The sequence below is a fragment of the Epinephelus moara genome, chromosome 2, assembly GCF_006386435.1.
Source record: "Epinephelus moara isolate mb chromosome 2, YSFRI_EMoa_1.0, whole genome shotgun sequence".
Lineage (NCBI taxonomy): Eukaryota > Metazoa > Chordata > Actinopteri > Perciformes > Serranidae > Epinephelus > Epinephelus moara.
In genome coordinates this window covers 14,601,744-14,623,254 of record NC_065507.1, presented here as the reverse complement: position 1 = coordinate 14,623,254, position 21,511 = coordinate 14,601,744, and the positions used below count along the sequence as shown (strand labels likewise).

General features: G+C 40.9%; 1 protein-coding gene across 1 annotated transcript in view; it reads left to right on the top strand.

The window, feature by feature from the left end:
• dner (delta/notch-like EGF repeat containing) overlaps window positions 1–21,511 on the top strand; it is a 100,716-nt gene that overhangs the window by 75,735 nt on the left and 3,470 nt on the right. Inside the window, exons 6-10 of the mRNA XM_050068042.1 lie at window positions 912–1,065; window positions 2,645–2,758; window positions 14,255–14,488; window positions 20,799–20,921; window positions 21,024–21,137. Coding sequence (XP_049923999.1) covers window positions 912–1,065; window positions 2,645–2,758; window positions 14,255–14,488; window positions 20,799–20,921; window positions 21,024–21,137 — 739 coding nt within the window. The remainder of the gene's footprint in view (window positions 1–911; window positions 1,066–2,644; window positions 2,759–14,254; window positions 14,489–20,798; window positions 20,922–21,023; window positions 21,138–21,511) is intronic.

The following is a 21,511-nucleotide window of genomic DNA, read 5'->3' as shown; positions in this document are numbered from 1 at the left end:
TTTTTTTGGGGAGTTTTTCCTTATCCGCTGCGAGGGTCATAAGGACAGAGGGATGTCGTATGCTGTAAAGCCCTGTGAGGCAAATTGTGATTTGTGATATTGGGCTTTATAAATAAAATTGATTGATTGATTGATTGATTGCAGCATCCAGATATTTGCAGTTATTAATAAACAGCATCTTCATTCAGTCATGTTTCTTTTTGCTGTTTGTATAAGCATGGTTTCAGCAATCCAGTAATATAATAATAGTGCAACTGCAAAATAAGCAAAAGCAAAGTCTCTTTATTATTATAACCCAACATTATCACTGCAGCTGCAGCACTGCGGCCAGCGATGCAAGCGCCTTTTGATCATTATTCACAAAAGTAAAGCAGAAAGAAAAAAAACAGAAAACAGTGCAGAGCACAACAGAAAACAAAGGGAAAAAAGTCAGGACAGTTCAGAACAACATAACACAGTGCCTCAAATTACAGCAGTGCAACATGATCAATTTTTAATAGTGGGGATTTACAGTTTCATTCATTATCTGACAATGAAAAATGCATGTTGGTCTATGCTCTGGTGTAGCAGCAACCTTGAAGACGGAGTGAAAAAAACCACGCTGCAGCAGAGGAAGGAACCACCTGAGACCCGTTAGTCGCCTCTACAATCATGCACTGTGCTAAAAGAGATGTAGCGGTCGTGACGCTCAATGCAAATGATAAAAAATGAACAAAAGGGTAGAGAGGGCGGCTGTGAAAACCAAACTGTGTCACTGCTGCTTGTTATGTCACTGAATTATTTTACAATCCGCAATCTCATTAATTCTGTTTCACAAGTTGTTCTCCCCGTCATCGCCATCACCTGTCAGTTCACCTTCAAGGCTCATTGATTTGACATGTGACATTTGTGTGTGTGTGTGTGTTTCGCAGAGCACTTTCTTCTGCGAGTGTGAGGACGGCTACAGTGGAATCTTCTGTGAGGAATTTGACGCCTGCCATCGCCGACCTTGTCGCAACAACGGCACCTGCACCGACGTTAGACAGGGGGGTGAAGGACACAACTTCACATGCACCTGCCCACCAGGTGTGTGTGTGTGTGTGTATGTGCGCATTATGCTGCATGTGTTTGTGATAAACTGTTTCCCATACGGCTTCATGAAGAGTCTCGGCCTCACTGTGTGGTCTTGGTCGGTTTGATTAAAGCTGCACAGATTTTAAAACTGTCCCCTCTCTTTGTTGAAGAAAGTCTCTAAATAAGAGCACAGAACCAGAGAGCACAGTCAACCTTTGACATTGTCAGATTTATTTTAGGACAGGGACTTGAAATAAAGGCCTCTGGGAGGAAGGTGAATGTCAGAGGTGACCACTGATTGCCTGTCACTCCCTATTAAAAAACTGTAATAACAAGTCCTAAGCAAGCAGCTGATGAGAAACAGGAAGAAAAGGATACAGACGGACAATAATAAATCAACTTGGTTCAACTAGGTGGCTCAAACTAGTGTATTTTATTTCTGTATTATTCTATTATGATTACCATTAGCTGCTACTAAGGACCACTTTAGTCAAAGAAAACTTTATGTCCATTTGCAGTATTATATTTGGCGGTATGACTCTGTTCTGGGGCCTCTCTGCCTTTCCTTGGCCTACGCAGAAAGCCTAAGGCGGAGAGAGCAAACCTCCCTGCCCTTCCATGTGCCTACATGGAAAGCTTTAAGGCGGAGAGAACACACCTCTCTGCCCTTCCACGTGCAAACAAGGAAAGCCTGAGGCGGAGAGAGCAGCAGTAAAGACCCCCCAGGAACAGAACAGAGCAGCACCAGTAACAAACAGAAATTACACTGATAAGTCAGACACGGCATGAAAAGGAGGAGCTGGGGTGGAGGCGGGTTGCAGAGGAAGCAGCAACAGTAGGCAGGCCAGAGCAGTTTAAATAGGGCGCCCTGAATGAGATTCGTCAATTGGTTGCATAGAAAGGAATCATGTGATCTATCAGCTGACTCCCTTCCATCAGTCAACTGCTCCATCAGTTGATTGGGCTGTTTGAGATCAGCTGGTGTAGCTGGGATGTGAGCTGAGCTTGACATCATGTCCTGCTTGAACTAATGCTAAACTCAGTTTGTGGGCTTCATAAACAAACAAACAAAAAAAATCTGTATTATCATAATCAATCAATCATATCAATCATAAGTCAAACATTTTTAAAGCAAGTAAAAAATAACAAAATGTTTCTCTTTTTTGATAATACTCTTGTCATTGGTTTAAAATTACAAAATGAACAAAAACTACAAAGACAACTTTCACAACCACACAAACATGAAGACCGTTCAAGTGCAAAAATGATAAAACAAAACAAAAAATAACTAGATACATTCTTTAAACTAATCTGGATCCAAATATACTTACACAGACAACGGTGGACTAATGGTTAGACAATGGTTAGGCAGTGTTACAATGCGTATTTAAACAAAGTCAGGTCTAACATTTGAGACATACATCATCCATTTTATTCACTTAAAATAACAAAAATTTTAACTTTTACATCCTTGGTACGATGTACCTGTGCAAAGGTTGTGTGTTTTGTATTATTTGTAGTTTAAGCATCTTGCTTTTAGCTGCATTTGAACAAATGTCATGAAATAAATCTGATTGTAAATGTTTCTCAGGTTATGAAGGGGAGCGCTGCCAGTTGCTGGTCGACCACTGCCTCTCTCAGCCCTGCAAGAATGGAGCCACTTGTTTCAGCAGCCTGGCCGGACCCAGGTGCTACTGTCCCGAAGGTAGGAGAAAGTTAAAGTTGCATCTAGTTGATATTTAATGGTTGCACTTTGTAGATATTTGTGATTATATATTGTGATTTTCAACACTTGTTTTATTTAATAAGATCAAGTTTTCAGTCTGTTCATGTTACGTCAGTCATTTTTATTGCATCAAAATGTGTCTAGTGGACTAAAAAAACATTTGATTTTGATTTTTCTAATAGGCTATTAAATGTTTAATTTGTATTTGCAATATTAGTAATTTATATAGTACATGTATCTGTGTAATGATACAATATCACCACACAAAATATTGCGATTGATTTTTCCCCCATTCCTTGATAAATACAGTCCTATCTTATCTTATCTTATCTTATCTTAAACCTTAAGATAAGATTAATCTGATCTTTAGAATTCAGTTGCACATTTCAGAAAGATATCAATAAAATAGACAGACACATGATACAAGCATCTGCACCAAAATCCGCCTTTGGCAGCTTGTGATGTTTGTGTGTCTTTGTGGAAAAACCAGAGGGGAACGTGTAGACAGAAAAAGTGTGTGAATCTTGCAGTAGTGTGTGTATTTTCCAGCTGTCTGATTCCAGTTTTTATAGACTCCGTGTGTCTGCTGCGTGTTCAACGGTATCTGTGCCACTGAGATGCTTAATTTAAACCTTCCTCCTCTATTCTAATTAGTCTTCATAGCCTCAGCGACCCGCATCAGCCTCTCTGGGGAAATCTGTGACCGCAAAACTTCTGCCGAAACAGCATTTCTCAACAAGAGTGCACTAGTTTGCGATTAATGTACACCATGTACCAGCAACAGTGTTTACACACACACACACACACATACATATAAAATACAGAGAAAACATAAGCTAACAATGGACCTCGACTCATAAATAAAGAAAATACCATCCAGCAGATGGATGGAAAGGCTGGCAGGAAGGCTGTTTCATTCTTCCAGGTTCAGCTCCCAGCAGCCAGTTCTTTCTCGGTCTGGAGGAGGCCTCATTCAAACTGCTGTACTGCTGCACCTGACTGTACTCTTAATCTGCAGCTGCCAAAAAAACACAAGGTCCCCAATGAGGAAAGGAATTCATAATCCACCACTTGTGTAGCTCTTTTCATAAAGTGGGAGAAACAGAGGTGAGAGCCGTGCCAGCACCTTTAATTAGCGCAAGAAGATTTTATCGGGAAAAGGGCTTTTAAAAATTAAAGAGCTTATTAGATGACTCTGTGTCTGAGGGAAGTTTTGGACAAATTATCTCTCTGCGCGTGTATTTACATGGAGCTGCAGGGTAAATCAATCTGCACAACGTATCCACATACAATGTTTTGTATGATATCTAACAAATTAGCACCCCACGAATGACTTTACGTACTTAACATCTTTCAAACCTCGCTTGGTATCTCACTATGGGAGGCACCTTCAAGTGTAAGTAATTGTGGAAGATGACTGGTCACACCTCAAGGTGCTTCCCATAGTGAGATACCTCACTTGGTTATCAGAGAACTGGGGTTACGATGGTAACCTAAAGTTATGTTCTGAAAGTAAAATTATGTAGGTCAGGTTTCGGTGATAACATGACAAACAGGGTTCACTGCCAGCGTCTTAAAGTCCTGTGTTTTGTGACCCATCCACCACCCCAACTTCCCTCTTTACGCTGACTTATACCTTCTTCACACCCGTTAGCACATTGGTCGCATGATTGTACGCCAAATAACGCCAAAATATCCAGGACACATCTGCTACCATCTTGTGCTAGTGGCATCATTTGGAGCCAGCGTCTGCGCGGTAGAGATCGCCACTGTATGGAGTTCCTCCCCATACACCCATTCGACCAATCCTGAGCAGCACCATTGATCTTGAGCGCACCGACTGGCACACACAGCTGTCAATCATGACATCAAACTCCCTTTCTATAGCATCAAATACTTAGTTATGACCAAACTTATCAGAACAATAAACATTTAAACATACACCAGCTTGATATGAACTGTCTAAAATGACAGAAACCACCTTTGGGAAAAAGATTATTTGACATGTACTTTGAGTTTTTAGTTTAGCTCATGTCCCATTTTTAGTTTAGCTCATGTCCCATGCAAAACATTCTCACTCCACCCTCGTCACATATGGACGTGTTTGGTCATGGACTTTCCACGTCCACATACGATATGAAAGGTACCCTGGGTGCGTTGGTTGTTGATGTTCTGGGACACTGTGTCAAGTGCTCTTCTTTAAAGATACACGTCTGTTTTCACAGGAAATTTAATGTTTACATACAGTCTCTTTCAAAATAAATGCACTGTGTTGGTACATCATCGCAAATTGATATTTAGGCAACAAAAGCACAAGGTTAGGTTTAGGAAAAAAGAACAGGTGTTCTCCAATGGAGAGAAGCTGTAGAGTCCTGCATGATTCAAGTTATCACCTTTATTTCTAAGAGTGTTCTATGACAAGTCAGAGTGTCTGCCATGAAATAATTCAACCTAAATTGTAGGATAATATTTGACGTTTTTCTCTCTTAAATACTGTAAATGCTATTCAGAGTCAGTGCTGCGAGACTGATGCTTTTAATATTACAGCAGCTAAAGTAGTTTGAAATATTTAGGTAGTTTTGAGTAAACACAGACAATTTTAAAGAGCAGGAAAAAAGAAAAGCTCCACTCATACAGACTCAAAATGTAAAATCCATAGAAAGGAAAGTCTCAATATGGGTCACACAGATTAATAATCAGTAAATGAATGATAATGCTGAACGACACTCACACACTCCTGCAGGAAAACACACTCTGATAAAGAAGAATCTCCCTTCACTGTCATTGTCATGGAGACTCAGGTTCAGTCTGGGACAGATTAGGACGAGGTTGAGGTAAAGGTTGATGTGACTGCTTAATAACACCACTGCATCATTTGTTTGTTCTGAGATGAAAATCAGAAAAACAAAGTGTAGTGTTTATGGTAAAGGTTGGAGTAGGACTCCGGGAAATAAATGCACATCATTTTAATGTCCTCCTCAGTGACAAAAACAAGTTTGTGTGTGTCAGAGAAGCACACAAAGATGAAGAGAGATGTGCATCCATACTGATGAACACATCAGAGGAGGATGATTTAAATGTCTCTGTGAAAACACAGCCTGTGGGCAAACAATCAGAAGTAGAGGAGATGTTTTTCACCCAGAGTGATGTTTTTTATTGTGGATGCTGTAAAGGAGACCCTTAAAAGTAATGTAAAGTTTGCAAGTGAAAGACAACATTTCATCTTGTATCAAAAAAAGGATTTCATTAACACTCCAAGTCCATGAATGCATTACGTGTCCTTTGGGTAAAACCTTTCAGTATGTAGAGCAGGTAGAGATAACAAAGAGAAAGGAGAATATGTTTGTTCTCTGTTGTTCCTCCTGCATTCATTTCATTTCCCCCTGGACTGAGGTACTTTTCTCTTTGTTTAAAGCAGAAGTCACAAGTTCTTCTCAGTCTGTTTGCTCATGGTTCTCAAAGACAGAAAAGAGTAGGATGCTTTAAGGTAAATAATAATTAGGACTTCATTCATACAGTATACGGCCAGATGAACATGCACAGAGGCCAGATACACATCTACCCTCCCACCCTCATAAATCTCCAAGTTTTCTCGCAATCTTCCTGCACAGACAGATGCAATAAATAAAATGACGGATGGCTCGACAACTGTAGCAGCTGTCATCAGAGACGCATCAACTCTGTGATCACTGGGCCAACTGTGAGAGCAAAAGCTGCATTTTTATTTGCTACATCACAAGGGAGGCAGGGATGTTTATTCGCCCTGCAGGGATAGAAGGTAATATTTTCACTCCCGTTTGTTTCCCCATCAGCAGCATATCTGAAAACCAAAAAGATTTCCAGAGAGAAATAAGAACTAAAGACTAAAGAGACATAACAACTAAACAGACCGTGGGACATTACCTTAGTCAGACCTTATTGCTATTCATGTTTACATGTTTACAATTTACTGTAAATGGAAATTTAAATGATACAAACAAGTGTAGAATCAGGTATTCCAGCCCTGTCTCCTAAAAGTGACGTTCACGTATAACTAATTTAAAACAGCAAATGCATTTTGAAGGACTCGTAATGCTGAGCAAATTATGTTTTGTATTAACTTAATGAGGAAATGTTGCTTATTATGCAGTTGAACCAAAGGAAGCAGTAAAATGTTTACTGACAACGTATTTCAGTTGTTTTCCACCAAAACAGGCAGTCTTGCAGTGCAGCATCCACTCACAGTGAGACATGTATATCTGCAACTACACTCTGTTTGTAGCCTACATGACGCGTGCCCACAAACTACGCCTAACACCAGTGCAAGACGAACATACCAATGCAACAGTTGCATGAATCCTGCTGCAACGCGTGTTGTAGCAAATACATATGAGACTAAACATAGCAACAATCCACTTTATTCATTTACCTTATTCATTATATATTAATACGTGATTCAACTGGTCAACAAAGTAAAGAGATGCAACCCTTGAGGCCCAGACTCACCAAACCGCAGCGACAAAAGTCCCCTAATGCATCGTCTGACATCACTGTGTCTCAGCTAAAAAAGTTACACATGAACACATCGCAAAGGCTACAGTCAACGGTCAACCAGCACGTACATTCTGCGTTAAAGGAAATTACTCTTCACACAGACGGCAGAGGTCTGACAGGGAAACCGGAAGACCGTCTTGGCGCTAGTTAGCCAGTTAGCACATTAACAACACAATGCAGTGTTGAATGAACAGAGCATATTTACCGTGTGCCAGTGAACAATAACACAAACCATCATAAAACATTTCTGCTAAAGAGCTTGTGGCTAAAGAAAAATAATCTTACCTTATGTAACAAGTTTGTTTTGGTCTCACTCCCTGTTGACTTTAGCTTTTTGTTTACTTTCCTCACTTCTGTTTCTCTTCTCGTCCGTTGGGCTGAACTGTCAATCAGAGCTATTTCATTCATTGATGAACTCTGCTGTCGCCGATGCCAACGCTAATTCAACATGCTAAATTGGCAAAAAAAGCTGACAAGGGGCAACGGTGCAAAACACACCACCCCGACTATGGCAACAGATGCTCACCAACAGCCCAACATTGACTGATAGCCAACCATCAGCTTGGTGTGTCAGGGTCTTTAATCTTACCCTAACCTGAACCTAAACTACGTATTTTTTAACCTAACACTTCATATCTAGCAAAACACTAACTAAGCCTTTTTTTCATGGCTTCTGCTATCGGACCAAGGAGCGAAGGGGTCTGAGGTGAGCAAGTCATGTAGCTGGTGGGCGGGTCACGCAGCTGTTCCAGCCGCAGCTACTTTCTCACAGGGTTAGGGAGTAACAGAATACAAGTAACTGAGTTACATATTTAGAATACAAAATATATTGTATCCTCTTACAGTTACAGTTTAAATTTGTGGTATTTATTCCTAGCACAGGCTTTTAAAGCTCCGCAATGGACAAGAAATGGTCGATTTGTGAAGTTGAAATGAGTAATTATTTGTACAATACCTCCTCATTTAACTGCAAAACCCTAAATAAGGTGGCAGCTGGCTGAAGGGAGATCTTCAGAGAGCTTAAAGTTTCCGGTAAATGACCATCGCTAATAACAACCTACTTGCTGTTGGCTATATTATATGTCATTTCCAGTAAATATGAAATATAAAACATGTTGTCTGTTTAAAAAGTGCAAGCATGGAAAGATAGCAAGTACTCACCCATCTTTTAAATCTGCACTCGAGCCCACAGCTGATAGGTACCCTAAGCACTTTGTTTACATGATGTAACAGAACAACATATTTAACAGATTCAGTGTGGACAGAGAGTGATGCTTGCTTGCTGTTCGGAGAGGGTGTAAATTAATATGAGGCATGCATTTCACATTAACAGATTTTTTAAAAGGTGTGTGCAGTGCACCTGCAACATGACGATGACAGAGGAGATGAACAGCCAGGACACTGTTATGTGTTTTTGCCATGGAAATGTAACACCCAGACAAATGAGCTTGGCAAGATGATTTTAAAGTATCTCTAAAGTAATCCAAAGTATTCAGAATACGTTACTTAGTTTGAGTAATCTAACAGGGCGGCTGCGGCTCACAAGGTAGAGTAGGTCGTTCACTAATTGAACGATGGGTGGTTCAATCCCAGGCTCCTCCAATCTGCATGTCAAAATATCTTTGGGCAAGACACTGAACCCCAAATTGATCCCATTGGTGTATGAGTGTGTGTGAATGACTACTGAGTAACAGGGGGCACCATGTATGGTAGCCTTGGCCACCAGTGTGTGAATGAGTGAATGTGATATGTAGTGTAAAAGCCCTTTGAGGCGCTATAAAATTAACCCTTACAACACTGCTCGCTCAGTAGTAGTAAGTAAGTAAGTAAAGCATTTTTTTGATTCTGTTTTTTTATTTAAACATAAATCTGAATTCACAATCTTTCCCTACCCTTATAAGTGCTTTTGTTGCCTAAACCTAAGGCCGATGTCTGAATACGAACCTGAAGTTCTGGTGTCAAGATCCTGCACATTTTACGCCTGCCATCCTCCCCAACCAGCTCCTTCTGAAGCCTACGCGGTACATGAATAAAAATGTTGCGTGACCTTAAAGAAGTGTTGTCTCTGATCATAATCCAGGTTGCGATGACGTTGCCACAAGAACATAATTGAGTAATCCGTTTAGTAACGTACAAATGTAATGTCTAGGAGACAGGGTTGGATATTTATGAATGTCTGTACTATCTGCTTGCCTTCCAGTTTTTACTCCCAGTTCAAAGTAAAGTGATGAAGAAGTCAAATCTGTATGAATACCATTAATAATATGAATTTCATAGATGTGCTCGAGTTAATTTTGCACTCTGACTCCTCAGCAGCGAGTGCCACATTCATATTAACTTTCTTCCGCTTACACACACACACACACACACACACACACACACACACACTGACAGAAGAGGAAGTGTGAGTGTCAGTGCTGTGACTGCCTCCAGTCAGATAGCAGGGCGGGGGAGTGAGCGTGTTAGCTAAATTTAAACTGTTAACTGCGTTTAATGTTGGCAGGTTTGAACGCCAGCAGCAGGAACAAACAGCCTCCTCTATGTCAGCCAGGTCCCATGTCACAGTGTGTGTTTTGTGTTTGATAGATAGATGTTTAGACAAATAAACGGAAAACGCTGAGCTTAAGATGCGGAGGTTCTTACACGGAGCAAAGAAAACACAGGAAAGCGGGGGATTAAACCATGACAGAACAAATACAAATCATAACATTAAATTTATGCGAGAGCTTGTCTAAGTGTGCGTGGGCCAGCATCTGTGTGTTTGCAAACATATGATAGGAAGGGGAGAGAGATGAGGGAACACGGAGAGAAAGAGAGAGAGATTTGGGTGAGATTTTCCTCCGACTGCTGCAGATTACTCCTGCCTCTCTGCTGCTCAGTGATAAATGTCCCTCTCACACAGTGAAATAAAGTCTTGCAGATCAATGGATGCTTGAGAGAGATCTCTTCATTAGCTCAATGGAGTGTGCACTTCGGTGCAGTCAGCACAGGGATTTACTACAGTGTTACTGTAAATCAGAGGACCCACGCTCACTATATCACAATGAGGTGTGTGCATGTAGTCCTTTTCCGCTCTGCAGTACAATAGCAGCTCTCGAGGGGAGGTGAAGATAGAGGAGGAGAAGGGGTGAAGCAAAAAGGAGGAGAGCTATTTTTAGATGAGGAGTAGGTGAGAGTAGCAGAGGCTCACAAGCTAATGAGAGGACGGGAAGAAGAAACCAGTGGCTCTAAAAGACAACCAGTCAGCCCACAGAGAGAAATTAATTGCACTGGTCTGCACGAAACTGAAACACAACCATCCTCCTTCAACACAATATTCCTGTCGACGGCAACAAGCTGCTTTAACTGCCTGTTTTTGTTCCCAGCGAGGAGGAGGAGAGGATAAAAGACAGAACATTTGGGGATGATTTTGGGTGGTAGATGATAACAGAACCAAACCACTTGCTTTCTTTTTCTCTGCATATTATCTTTGATCAGCGCTGTCACTCTCCGAACATCTGCTTCTACAAAACTGGGAAGTCGTGAGGCTTACAGGAATAGAATTTGCTTTTGCCTGAGAATGACATGAGAACATCTAGATACCAATCTCATCTTCCGTCAGAAGGCTGTTATCTTAGCTTAGCATACAGACTGGAAAATGGGAAAAACTGCTTGCCTAGCTCTGTTAAAGCACATAACACCCCCCGAAACAGTGTTTTTACGTCTCTCATTTAAACAAATGGCAGAAAATTTGTTATTTAGTGAACATAAGAAGTGCTGAATAACATTGGACAGAGCCAGGCTAGCTGCTTCCAAGAACAGTTTATATGATATCCTATGAATTAGCACCACACAAATTATGTTACATTCTTAACGTACAGTTATGTAATTAACGTAAAGTTGTGCGAGTTAGGTTTAGGCAAGTAATAATAATAATACATTTTATTTATAGGCGCTTTTCAAGACACTCAAGGTTAGCTTGAGGCAAAGATAGAGAAAATAACAACAGATTAATAAAGTCAACGAGATAAGGAGTAAAGTAACATAATAACATAACAGTAATAACATACCAACAATATAGAGTTATTGTTGTTAGGTTTAAGAAAAGAAACATGGTCAGTACGTACCTTAAAATTACTTCGAATTCATACAGTTCCGAACACGCACCTCCAGTGGAAGTCCTGGGGGAAAGTTTGAATTTTTTTATGACCCATCCACACCCCAATCTGTCTCCTTACAAAACCACTTGGGACTACTTCCTCGTTTACTTCCGTCAGCGCATTCATCACATGATTGCAGTCTTTCTAAATAAGTGGGATATGCACGAATTTGGGTGCATTACTTCTCATCGGAAAATGTACGACAGTTTATGAGAGCAGCCTGCTGTTTCCCCCAGCTCCCAATCTTTATGCTAAGCTAAGCTAAGCTAAGCCTCTTCTGGCTCTATATCATAGACTGTACAAATGATGGACATAGCAACAGTGATGTCACCCATTGGTTTGTGGACTCCCATTCTGAAGCCTCAATTTGGCATTTCTGCCATCACCATCTTGTTTTTTTTTGGAGCCATAAGTGACCAAATTTGGGTGAGAGGGTGAAGCTGTGGAGGAATGAAGGGTGGATCTGACTGAGAAACCGAGAACACTATCGACAGACAGCCTGTCCCCCAAAGCAGCCACCCCTTATTATGCGTAACTGTAAGACTTAATAAAATGTAAATAGGTAGGATATATGAAAATTCACCCAACGTACAATATCATGAATGTTGAAATTGGCTGTAGAGACCAAAAACATTTTTTGTACCAGGCTGTAAACATGTTTATTTCTGCTGTAATTTTAAAATGAGGGTTTGTGGGGATTGACTGGTTTCTGGAGCCGGCCTCAAGTGGCCATTCAATGAACTGCAGTTTTGGGCCCTTCTCTGCTGACTTAAATTCAGCTCTGTAGGTTGCTGCTTGCTCTAGATACTAAACTTACAGACAGAGTGGTAATGATATTCTCATCTCTCTCAGCTCTCGACAAGAGGAAGCGTAGTTCCCAAAATGTCTGTTGACTTGACTGTTCCTTTAAGGCCTTGATAAACCATAATCAGGCTGTGTGTGAAATGACAGTGGCTAGCAGAAGGTAGAAAAAAAGATCATTTGGTTGAAGGTCTAAAAAATCACAGGATAGTTTTGTTCACTCTTGTTGAATGCACTTATTGTATAATTACTCTGTGTACATTACATGAGATATTATTTTGGTTTTTCAGAGAGAATTGGGGTTTTTTTTGCTTTGAGAAAAACACTGAATGTCATCCTGTGGTTGCTCCTTACACTTCTAATAGCCTGCGCTGTACAACTTTGAATCCATGTGGAATGAATTACTGTGCTAGTTGTGCAAGCAGGGAATTTGTGTACATATTTTTTCACCCTTGTACTGTTTCATGAGATTTAATTAAGGCACCCACACTGAATAAAGCATGTGTGCACAGCTTGTCAGTTAAGTGAAGTGACTTAAGAGGCTGCAGATGAAACAAGAAAAGTGTACTCAGTAGAGTGCAGATCTCCACGAGGCGACCAAGCGACCATCAAAGCTGATCACAGCAACTCTAGACAAAGAAAAAGCGCATTTTATAGGCATCCAAGAAATACACACTTCATAACAAGCATTGCGTGTGAAATAAAAATACAATGTAATTATGAGGATTAATGTATTTTTAATAACTTAGACACAGCCACAAATCTTTGATCCATTTTATTCATAACTGGACTTCAGTGGTATTAACTTTGTCTGCAGGCTACAGCACAACAAAGAAGGAAATAACAATAAACACAATTAAAACAGACAAAAACAAACCATTTAACTGCCTACGTACTTTATCGAGGGTAGAAGCACAAATATCAAGGTCAGCAACTTTACAAAATCAGGCAGGCAAAATGCTCTGCTCCTGAAATGCTCCCAGTGTGATATGATGCTGTGTGGCGGACAAAGCAAAACCAGGTCACAGACATGGCGACCAGTGCATGACACAGCTGCACCCGGTGAAATTGTCCACAGTTGCAGTTAAGATGGCAGTAGAGATAACCAAAATGGGGATTTATCCATCTTGTATCGTGCCTAACATTAGTGAATCATAACATATCGGGTATGGAATTCATCTGCAGATGCTCTGGTTCAAAATAAGACCAAACATTTCTATGGAAATCAGCTCTGAGACATGCTGAACGGCCAAAATGTGGCATGCAACAGATGGAACGTCTTGTTGTTGTCAGCTGAAAACAGGTTTTTCAACTAAATATGAATCACCGCAGCCATGAGAGATCCTTGAGCAGTCATAAATGTGCACACAAAATATTAGGCTAACTGGACCAGTAGTTTGTGAGATTAGCTGCGAACAGATGGATACACACACTCTCACACACATGCACAGGTTTACGCCTGCCAGAGATAATAACCACATGATTCCTGCTGCCTTCACATGGTTGCACAGATTAATACTCTCAAACATACCACAAGCAGCTGTGGGTCACATTAGTGGTATGTGTTGTGGTTGTGAACTTATTTGCATTAAAGGGTGGTTTTAGTGGGCAGGAGAGTAGGTGCAATTTCATGCCAAAATGGATGTCACAAATCACACTGCACCACCTGATTTGCATTAACACAACCTCTGCTGTGCCACTCTGGACGCCTTGTTGCAAGTTGGTTCATTTGAAGCCTAAAAATGATGAAACTTGAGAAGAGATTTATCTGACTCGCCTGCAGAATTGGCAATAGGCCTGCAATGCACCTCAGCGTTGTGCTGTACGTGTTGTTTAATGTTTTCTATTTGATACGACCGCTAAGAAATAATATTACGACCACTGGCAGCTTTCCAAAGGGTTGTGTTTTCTTCTAGACATATGAGTACTATCATTTCTGCCATTAGATCTTCCTCTCTGCCACACTATTAACCACCCTTGTCTCTGCCTCTCCCTCTAACAGGCTACCAGGGTGCCACATGTGAGCAGAAGGTGGACCCGTGCGCCTCCAGCCCCTGTCACAATAACGGGACATGCTACGCCCAGGGCCCCGGCCCCCTGGGGTTCGGCTGCAGCTGCACAGCAGGCTTCACCGGCCCTACATGCGCCCAGCTGGTGGACTTCTGTGCCCTAAACCCCTGCGCCCACGGGGTCTGTCGCAGCGTGGGCAACAGCTACAGGTGCCTGTGTGTCCCAGGTGAGCCGCAGTGTCAGTCAACTCAGTGACTGCTGCTCTTAGTGGAGGACTTAGGGTGCTGCGGACTGCTGATGTCATAGCGCTGTGGGTATCAAGAGCCAAATTTAGCCAAAGTCAGCTAGAGGTGAGACAGCTCACCCCGATTTCATTATTTGTTGAACAGTATCTACGTAATATAAAGAGGATGTGATACAAATTTAAATTAATCTATGAATCCATGGACCATAACAGCAATTTTACCCCCCCGTTATTTTTATACATATTAAAAAGTATCTATTTCAGTGTCACATGATGTACAGTAAGTGCCATGGGACTGGTTAGATAGAGTCTGAACTTATATCAAAGATGCAGTTAGTGTATGTGCATGGGTGGATTAAGAGACAGTTAAATCTTGCTCTGTTTGTTGTTTTTGCATCTCTTTGTTACACATCTTTCTGTGGTTTTGAATCTGTGATCATTTTGTGCCTCTTTGTAGTTGTTTTGTGTCTCTTTACAGTTGCGTTGCTTTGTAGTCATTTTTTGTCTCATGGCGTTTGTTTTGCCCCTTTTCAAAGTCATCATTAGTCTCTTTGTCTCTTTGCAGCTGCTTTGCATCATTTTGTGTCTCTTTGTTTGTTTTGCCCCTTTTGTTGTCCTTTTGAATCTCTTTGTAGTTGTTTTGTGTCTCTTTACAGTTGCATTGCTTTGAAGTCATTTTTTGTCTCATGGCGTTTGTTTTGCCCCTTTTCATAGTCATCATGAGTCTCTTTGTGCCGCTTTGCAGCTGTTTCCTCATCTCTTTGTAGTCTTTTTGTGTCTTTGTGTTTGTTTTGCACCTTTTGTAGTTGTTTTGTGTCTCTTTGTAGTTGCGTTGCATGTATTTGTAATCATTTTTGTCTCTTTGCATTTGGTTTGCCCCTTTTCATAGTTATCATGAGCCTCTTTGTCTCTTTGCAGCTGCTTTGCATCATTTTGTGTCTCTTTGTTTATTTTGCCCCTTTTGTTGTCCTTTTGAATCTCTTTGAAGTCATTTTTTGTCTTTTTGCTGGGTTTTTTGCCCCTTTTCATAGTCATTACAGCTCTCCTTTTGCCTCTTTGCAGCTGTTTTGCATCTCTTTGTAGTTTTGTGTCTCTTTATAGACTTTTCGTGTCTCTTTGTAGTCTTTTTGTCTCCCTTTGTTTGCTTTGCCCCTTTTTATAGTCACCATGAGTCTCTTTGTGCCTTTTTGCAGCTGTTTTGCATCTCTTTTTAGTTGTTTTGTGTCTCTTTATAGACTTTTCGTGTCTCTTTGTGTTGCCTCTTTTCATAGTCGTCACAGGTCTCTTTGTGCCTCTTCGCAGCTGTTTTCTCATCTCTTTGTAGTTGTTTTCTGTCTCTTTGTAGTCTTTTTGTGTGTCATTGTGTTTGTTTTGCTCCTTTTGCATCTCTTTGTAGTTGTTTTGTGTCTCTTTACAGTTGCGTTACATCTCTTTGTAGTCATTGTTGGTGTTTCTGTGTTTGTTTTGCCCCTCTCTGTAGTCACCATGAGTCTCTTTGTGCCTTTTTGCAGCTGTTTTGCATCTCTTTTTAGTTGTTTTGTGTCTCTTTATAGACTTTTTGTGTCTCTTTGTGTAGCCCCTTTTTCACAGTCATCATGGGTGTCTTTGTGCCTCTTTGCAGCTGTTTTCTCATCTCTTTGTAGTTGTTTTCTGTCTCTTTGTTTGTTTAACCCCTTTTTGTAATCATCATGAGTCTCTTTTTGCCTATTTGCAGCTGTGTTGATTCATTAATCCATTCATGTGTGTGTGTTTGTGCTGCGAAGGTCTCACTTACCTGATTCTGATTCTGATCTTCACCTGCCTGTCAGAGCAGCTACCCCTCTGCATCACTCAGGGTTGCTTTGTATCTTTCTCTTCCTGTGTTTCTTGGCAGGATAAATTTGTGCTGTTGGTTGAAACGACTTCCTGAGCTGAAATATTTTGTTCATGCTGAGATAAGAGCCTGTCAGATTTTTCCCAGAGCTTCCTACCACTATTGATCCACCCTGACACCTACTTCTACAAATATTATACAACATCCTATAGAGAACCTTCAAAAGAAACCTGTGGTGCAGGTTATATGTCCACCAAGCAGAAAAAAAACAAATGCATCAGACCTGGTATTGAAAAGATACTTAGTATTAAAGAATCTGATCCTTACTTTGTGGCTCATCACTTGGACTTTTCAACCAAAAAATGTTAATATAAGTCTCTTTGAGCAGAAGCTGTTGCTTTTGGGAACCCTGAGCCCTCAAACCTTTTGGGCCCAATACTCCCATTCAGATATCTATCCATAGCTATAAAATACTGTCCCCTCTGAATCTCATTCTGAATCCATCGCCACTCTAAATCTGGCTTTACAACCAGCACATCAAGCTTAATGATAAGTAAAGAGACGGTGACTTTTAGCATGGGCTCAGACTCAGAGTGGCAGTAAATATCGTCTGGCTGAATGATGAGATATTTTTAGACGAGACGATCGTGGCGCTCGCACCGATGCCTCTGTGATGAAATCAATTGGGTGGAATGATGACTTACCATTATCCATTGTCTTGCAATTACCTTGCTGGGGTGGTGAGATAGATGACTTTCCCAGCAGCCCATAAACATAATTTGACACTTTGCCCCGACTGCTCTCTGTTTATACCGTCTGTCAGTTGAATGTATAATCCAATCACCATCTGGATCTCCTACCTGATCCTCCCATTCACTCTCTTGCATCAGAAGCCTATACAGTGGCTTCTTTTGTTGTATGTATGGCTTTGATTATGACTCATAGGTATGACTTAAACCAGGATGATTACATATATTGATAGCTTAGTCTCACGGTTCAAGGTTTCTTTATTAGTACCCAAGAGTAAATTTATTGTGCAGACAGGTCTCTGCAGGACCCAGACGAATTGCCACACAGCAGTTCTTTCGCTCATTGATTTGGATTTTGAATGATGCATGAGCTTTTTACTAGCTCTTTGTCAAACCCGAGAAACAGTTTCCTAAATATGTGAACTCTAAGAGTTATTGCTTGAATTGATAATCCCTCTACAAGTCACGTTGCTCTTGTTTATTCAAATGCTTTCACTCTGGCTGTGTCCTGGCGAGCAGAGCGGTCGTCCGTGGCTTTCCAATTATTCAGATATCTTAAATTTTCTTCAGCACAGCTTTATTTTTCTCTACTTTGCATTTCTTTCATATTTTATTTCTTCCTCTGCTTGTCCCTTTGTCCTTCCTCGTCTTTATCTTCCTGCCGTTTACCTCACCTCATTCCCTTTTCATCCTCTGTTGTCTGGTTGCCATGGTGAAGCAGTTGCGCGCGCACATGTGTGTGTGTGTGTGTGTGTGTGTGTGTGTGTGTGTGTGTGTGTGTGTATAAAGAGGGGGGGCTCCCTATCAATTGTCTGTGTCTATGTCTGTGTCTGTGACTATGCTGGTTGAGCAGATGCTGCCATCCAATCAAATGTCTCCACTCAGACCGCCATGTCTAATGGGATTGGTGAAATTGGTGATTTGTAATTAACATTGCAGACACACACACACACAATGTTTTGGACCAATACTGACCTTTTCTCCACCTCATCAGGATGCCAGTTGGTGTGTGTGTGTGTGTGTGTGTGTGTGTGCTCCCACATAAATACAGTAGTTTGTGTGCCCAAGTGTTAATGCGTGTGTGTGTGTGTAGTGTAAATGCCTGCTGGCTGTGTGAAAGAAGGCTGCTGGGGAGCTGATATGTAGAAGGATCCGTCCTCCAGATTCCTGTAATCCAGCTCACATGAGAAGCTGCCAGCGCACCAGCCAGCCTACAGAAAGCAGACAGAGTCTTGGAAAGACACTTGACATTTCACTGGCATTTCACAGAGAGGACCCCAGAGGCTCTAACTGGGCTCCTCATTAATTCCCCCTCTCTCCTTTTTTCCAAACACACGTTAGCCAAGGCCCAGGGAGGGTTTGTTGAAACTTTGTCAGCACTGGGACCCAATTGAGAAATGTAGTGAAAGAAAGAGCGGAGCTAATGAAAACAGATTGCTACAGTAGTCATGTAGTGGAGGACTCAAGAGATGCTGGTCTTCTGGTGATTTTGGTGAGGGTGGAGCATTTCTCTGAAGTGCAGCTGTGTGTGTGAGCAGGTATATGAAGGTACATCAAATGATCAGGGCATTTACATATGTCACAACTGTCTGTCAGCCTAATTACTGAAGATTTAGATACTCCTCATCCACTGCGAGGGTCCGAGGACAGAGGGATGCCGTATGCTGTAAAGCCCTCTGAGGCAAATTGTGATTTGTGATATTGGGCTTTTTTTTAATTAAAGATTATTTTTTGGGCTTTTTGCCCTTATTGTATAGGACAGAGTGAAAGGGGGTGAGAGAGAGAGAGAGAGCGGGGGGTGACATGCAGAGATGGTCGCAAGCCGGAGTCAAACCTGCGACCGCTGCAGCGAGGCATCACCTCTGTACATGGGGCGCCGGCACTATACACTACGCTACCGACGCCCCGTGATATTGGGCTTTTTAAGTAAAATTGAATTAAATTGAATAGTACCTTGCAGCGGACATCGGGTCAGACTTTTCCACAAATAGTACATTACATTACAGTCAAACATGTAATTAAATTTACTTTTAAGAAATCTAATATTGTAATTATTGCGTTTGCTTTTAACTGGTCAAACACAGAGTGTGTTTACAAGACAAATAATCTGTGTGTGACTCTATCTCTAATTTTCAACAAAATCTTTCCTGCCTCACTCAGAACTTCCTGAAGTTTGGAAATTGGGTGAAAATGTGTCCCACTGTCACCCACTAGTGACATGGGTTAAAATGTGTATTTTTGAAAAGCTTAAAATTAACATACACGTAAATGTTCCCCTCTCTTAATATATATATATTTAATTATTATATTTTTGGTATTATTTTAATTTAATTTAATTTAATTGGTATTATTTTGTTGTATTTTAATTTAATTTAATTTAATTTAATTTAATTTAATTTAATTTTATTTTATTTTATTTTATTTTATTTTATTTTATTGTTTATTTTATTTTTTTTATAAATGTATTTTCACTCCCCTTTGCTTTACATTAATGTACCTCAGTCATTAATCTTATTGTTAACTGATATGTTGCTGCTCTTATCGCCATTTCTTAACCTCGGATGAGGGGGATGGGAGGGGGCGGATGCGGGTTCATTGTTGGAAAAACTCCTAAAACGTTATTAAAATATGTTTAAAAAAAAAAAAAAAAACATACACTTGTGACTCTTATAAATACAATACAACATCCTTATAAAGAACAGAAACAATATATCTTTGTAAATTTGATCAGCATAACACATAAAATGTGTTTGCTGCAATTGCCCCCATTTTGAAAAGACAGAAGATACGTTATGTTGTTCACACCCCCATGTGTGTTACATCACTAGAAAGCCCAGAGTGTGCTTTACACAGTCCATCAGGACTCAGATACACTGCATGTATAGTGTTTGAAATAAAGGCTTCAGTGTCATGCCCCCCCACACAGGACAGATAGTAAGGATTTACATTAACCAGCCCAGAAACTGCAGCAGTCACAATGTTTACATCACGCTTCCAGTTTTTTGTTTTAGCTTCTAAATATTGTTGCAGAAACAGGAAAATAATTGATCGTCTGTTGTCAGATGTTGCAGGCTCATTCTGCCTCAGTACACAGCTGCCATCCTATGGAAAAGACAGTGCACTGCATGTCAGTTGACCTTCTGCCCAATGCCATTAAAACTCAATTGCAAAACACTGGGCTCACAACATATATTTACACATACTTGTCAGTGAATAATTAATGGATATCTCTAGTTAACTGGTGTTGTATTTGCAGCTAGGCAGACTAAAAGATGTGTTGTTGCAATGTCAGCCATTGTGCATTTTTGTCTGAGTTTTTCAGGGTGAGTCGTGAAGAAGTACATCAAAAATGCATGTAGGAGCTCCACAATGAAACAAATACACACTAAATAAGGCCACACATGGACTTGCACAAAAAGAAAAGAGAAAGTTTTAACTAATCTTAATTTTCATGATGATTTAAGTCCATGGTTGTGGTTGTTTTACAGACATACAAGTCCCACAGCACCGCCAAATGGCACACCATATACAGATTTGAGAATTAGGCTGAGGGTCAGTATATTTATTTATCTAGAAGAGGGTTTTTGCTGAAAATGCTCTCTGACTGTCATCAGCAGTTAGTGTAAGTCATTCAAAGGTTAAAAAAAACATTGGGTGCATCAGCGATGCAGCAAAATGACATGTTTAATTCTGTAACTATAACATAAAGACATGTTTGTGTCCCATTAAGGCTACCATGGCTTGTACTGTGAGGAGGAGTACAACGAATGTCTGTCCGCCCCCTGCCAGAACTACGCCACCTGTAGGGACCTTATCAACGCCTATGAGTGTGTCTGCACACCACAGTTTGAAGGTATGTGTGTGTTCATAGCTTTACTTCTATAGAGACTATAGTGTGTTAGATAACATATGACATGCTTTGTGTGCGTGTGTGTGTGTGTGTGTGTGTGTGCAGGCAGACACTGTGAAATCTACAAGGATCCATGTCTGAAGATGCACTGCCAGAACGGAGGCCACTGTGAGAGTTCAGGACTCAACGTTTCCTGTGTCTGCCCACCTGGATACCTGGGTGAGCACTGACACCATGATGAGCAGCAGTAGACTAAGTGCCTATTAGTATAAACCATGACCCGCTTACTCAGGATAATCCACAGACGTTGTTGTGAGCAGTTTCATGTAGGAACTATTTTCTTTCTAACAAACTACACCCACGAACGCTATCGCTGCGCAAAAAGAAGTGTGCATGTTCTCCTAGCTCCCCTAGCACCACTGAACTAGCTAACGTTACAGCTCAGCCGAGGAGGACACTGTTAATGTTTACATCTCACGCTGTCACAAGCATGAGTCTCTTGTCCATGAACTACCGAACTAAACCCACCAACCGTATCACTGTGCAAAAGGATGCGAGGATCTACTAATGGATGAGAGACTAATGCTCGAGAC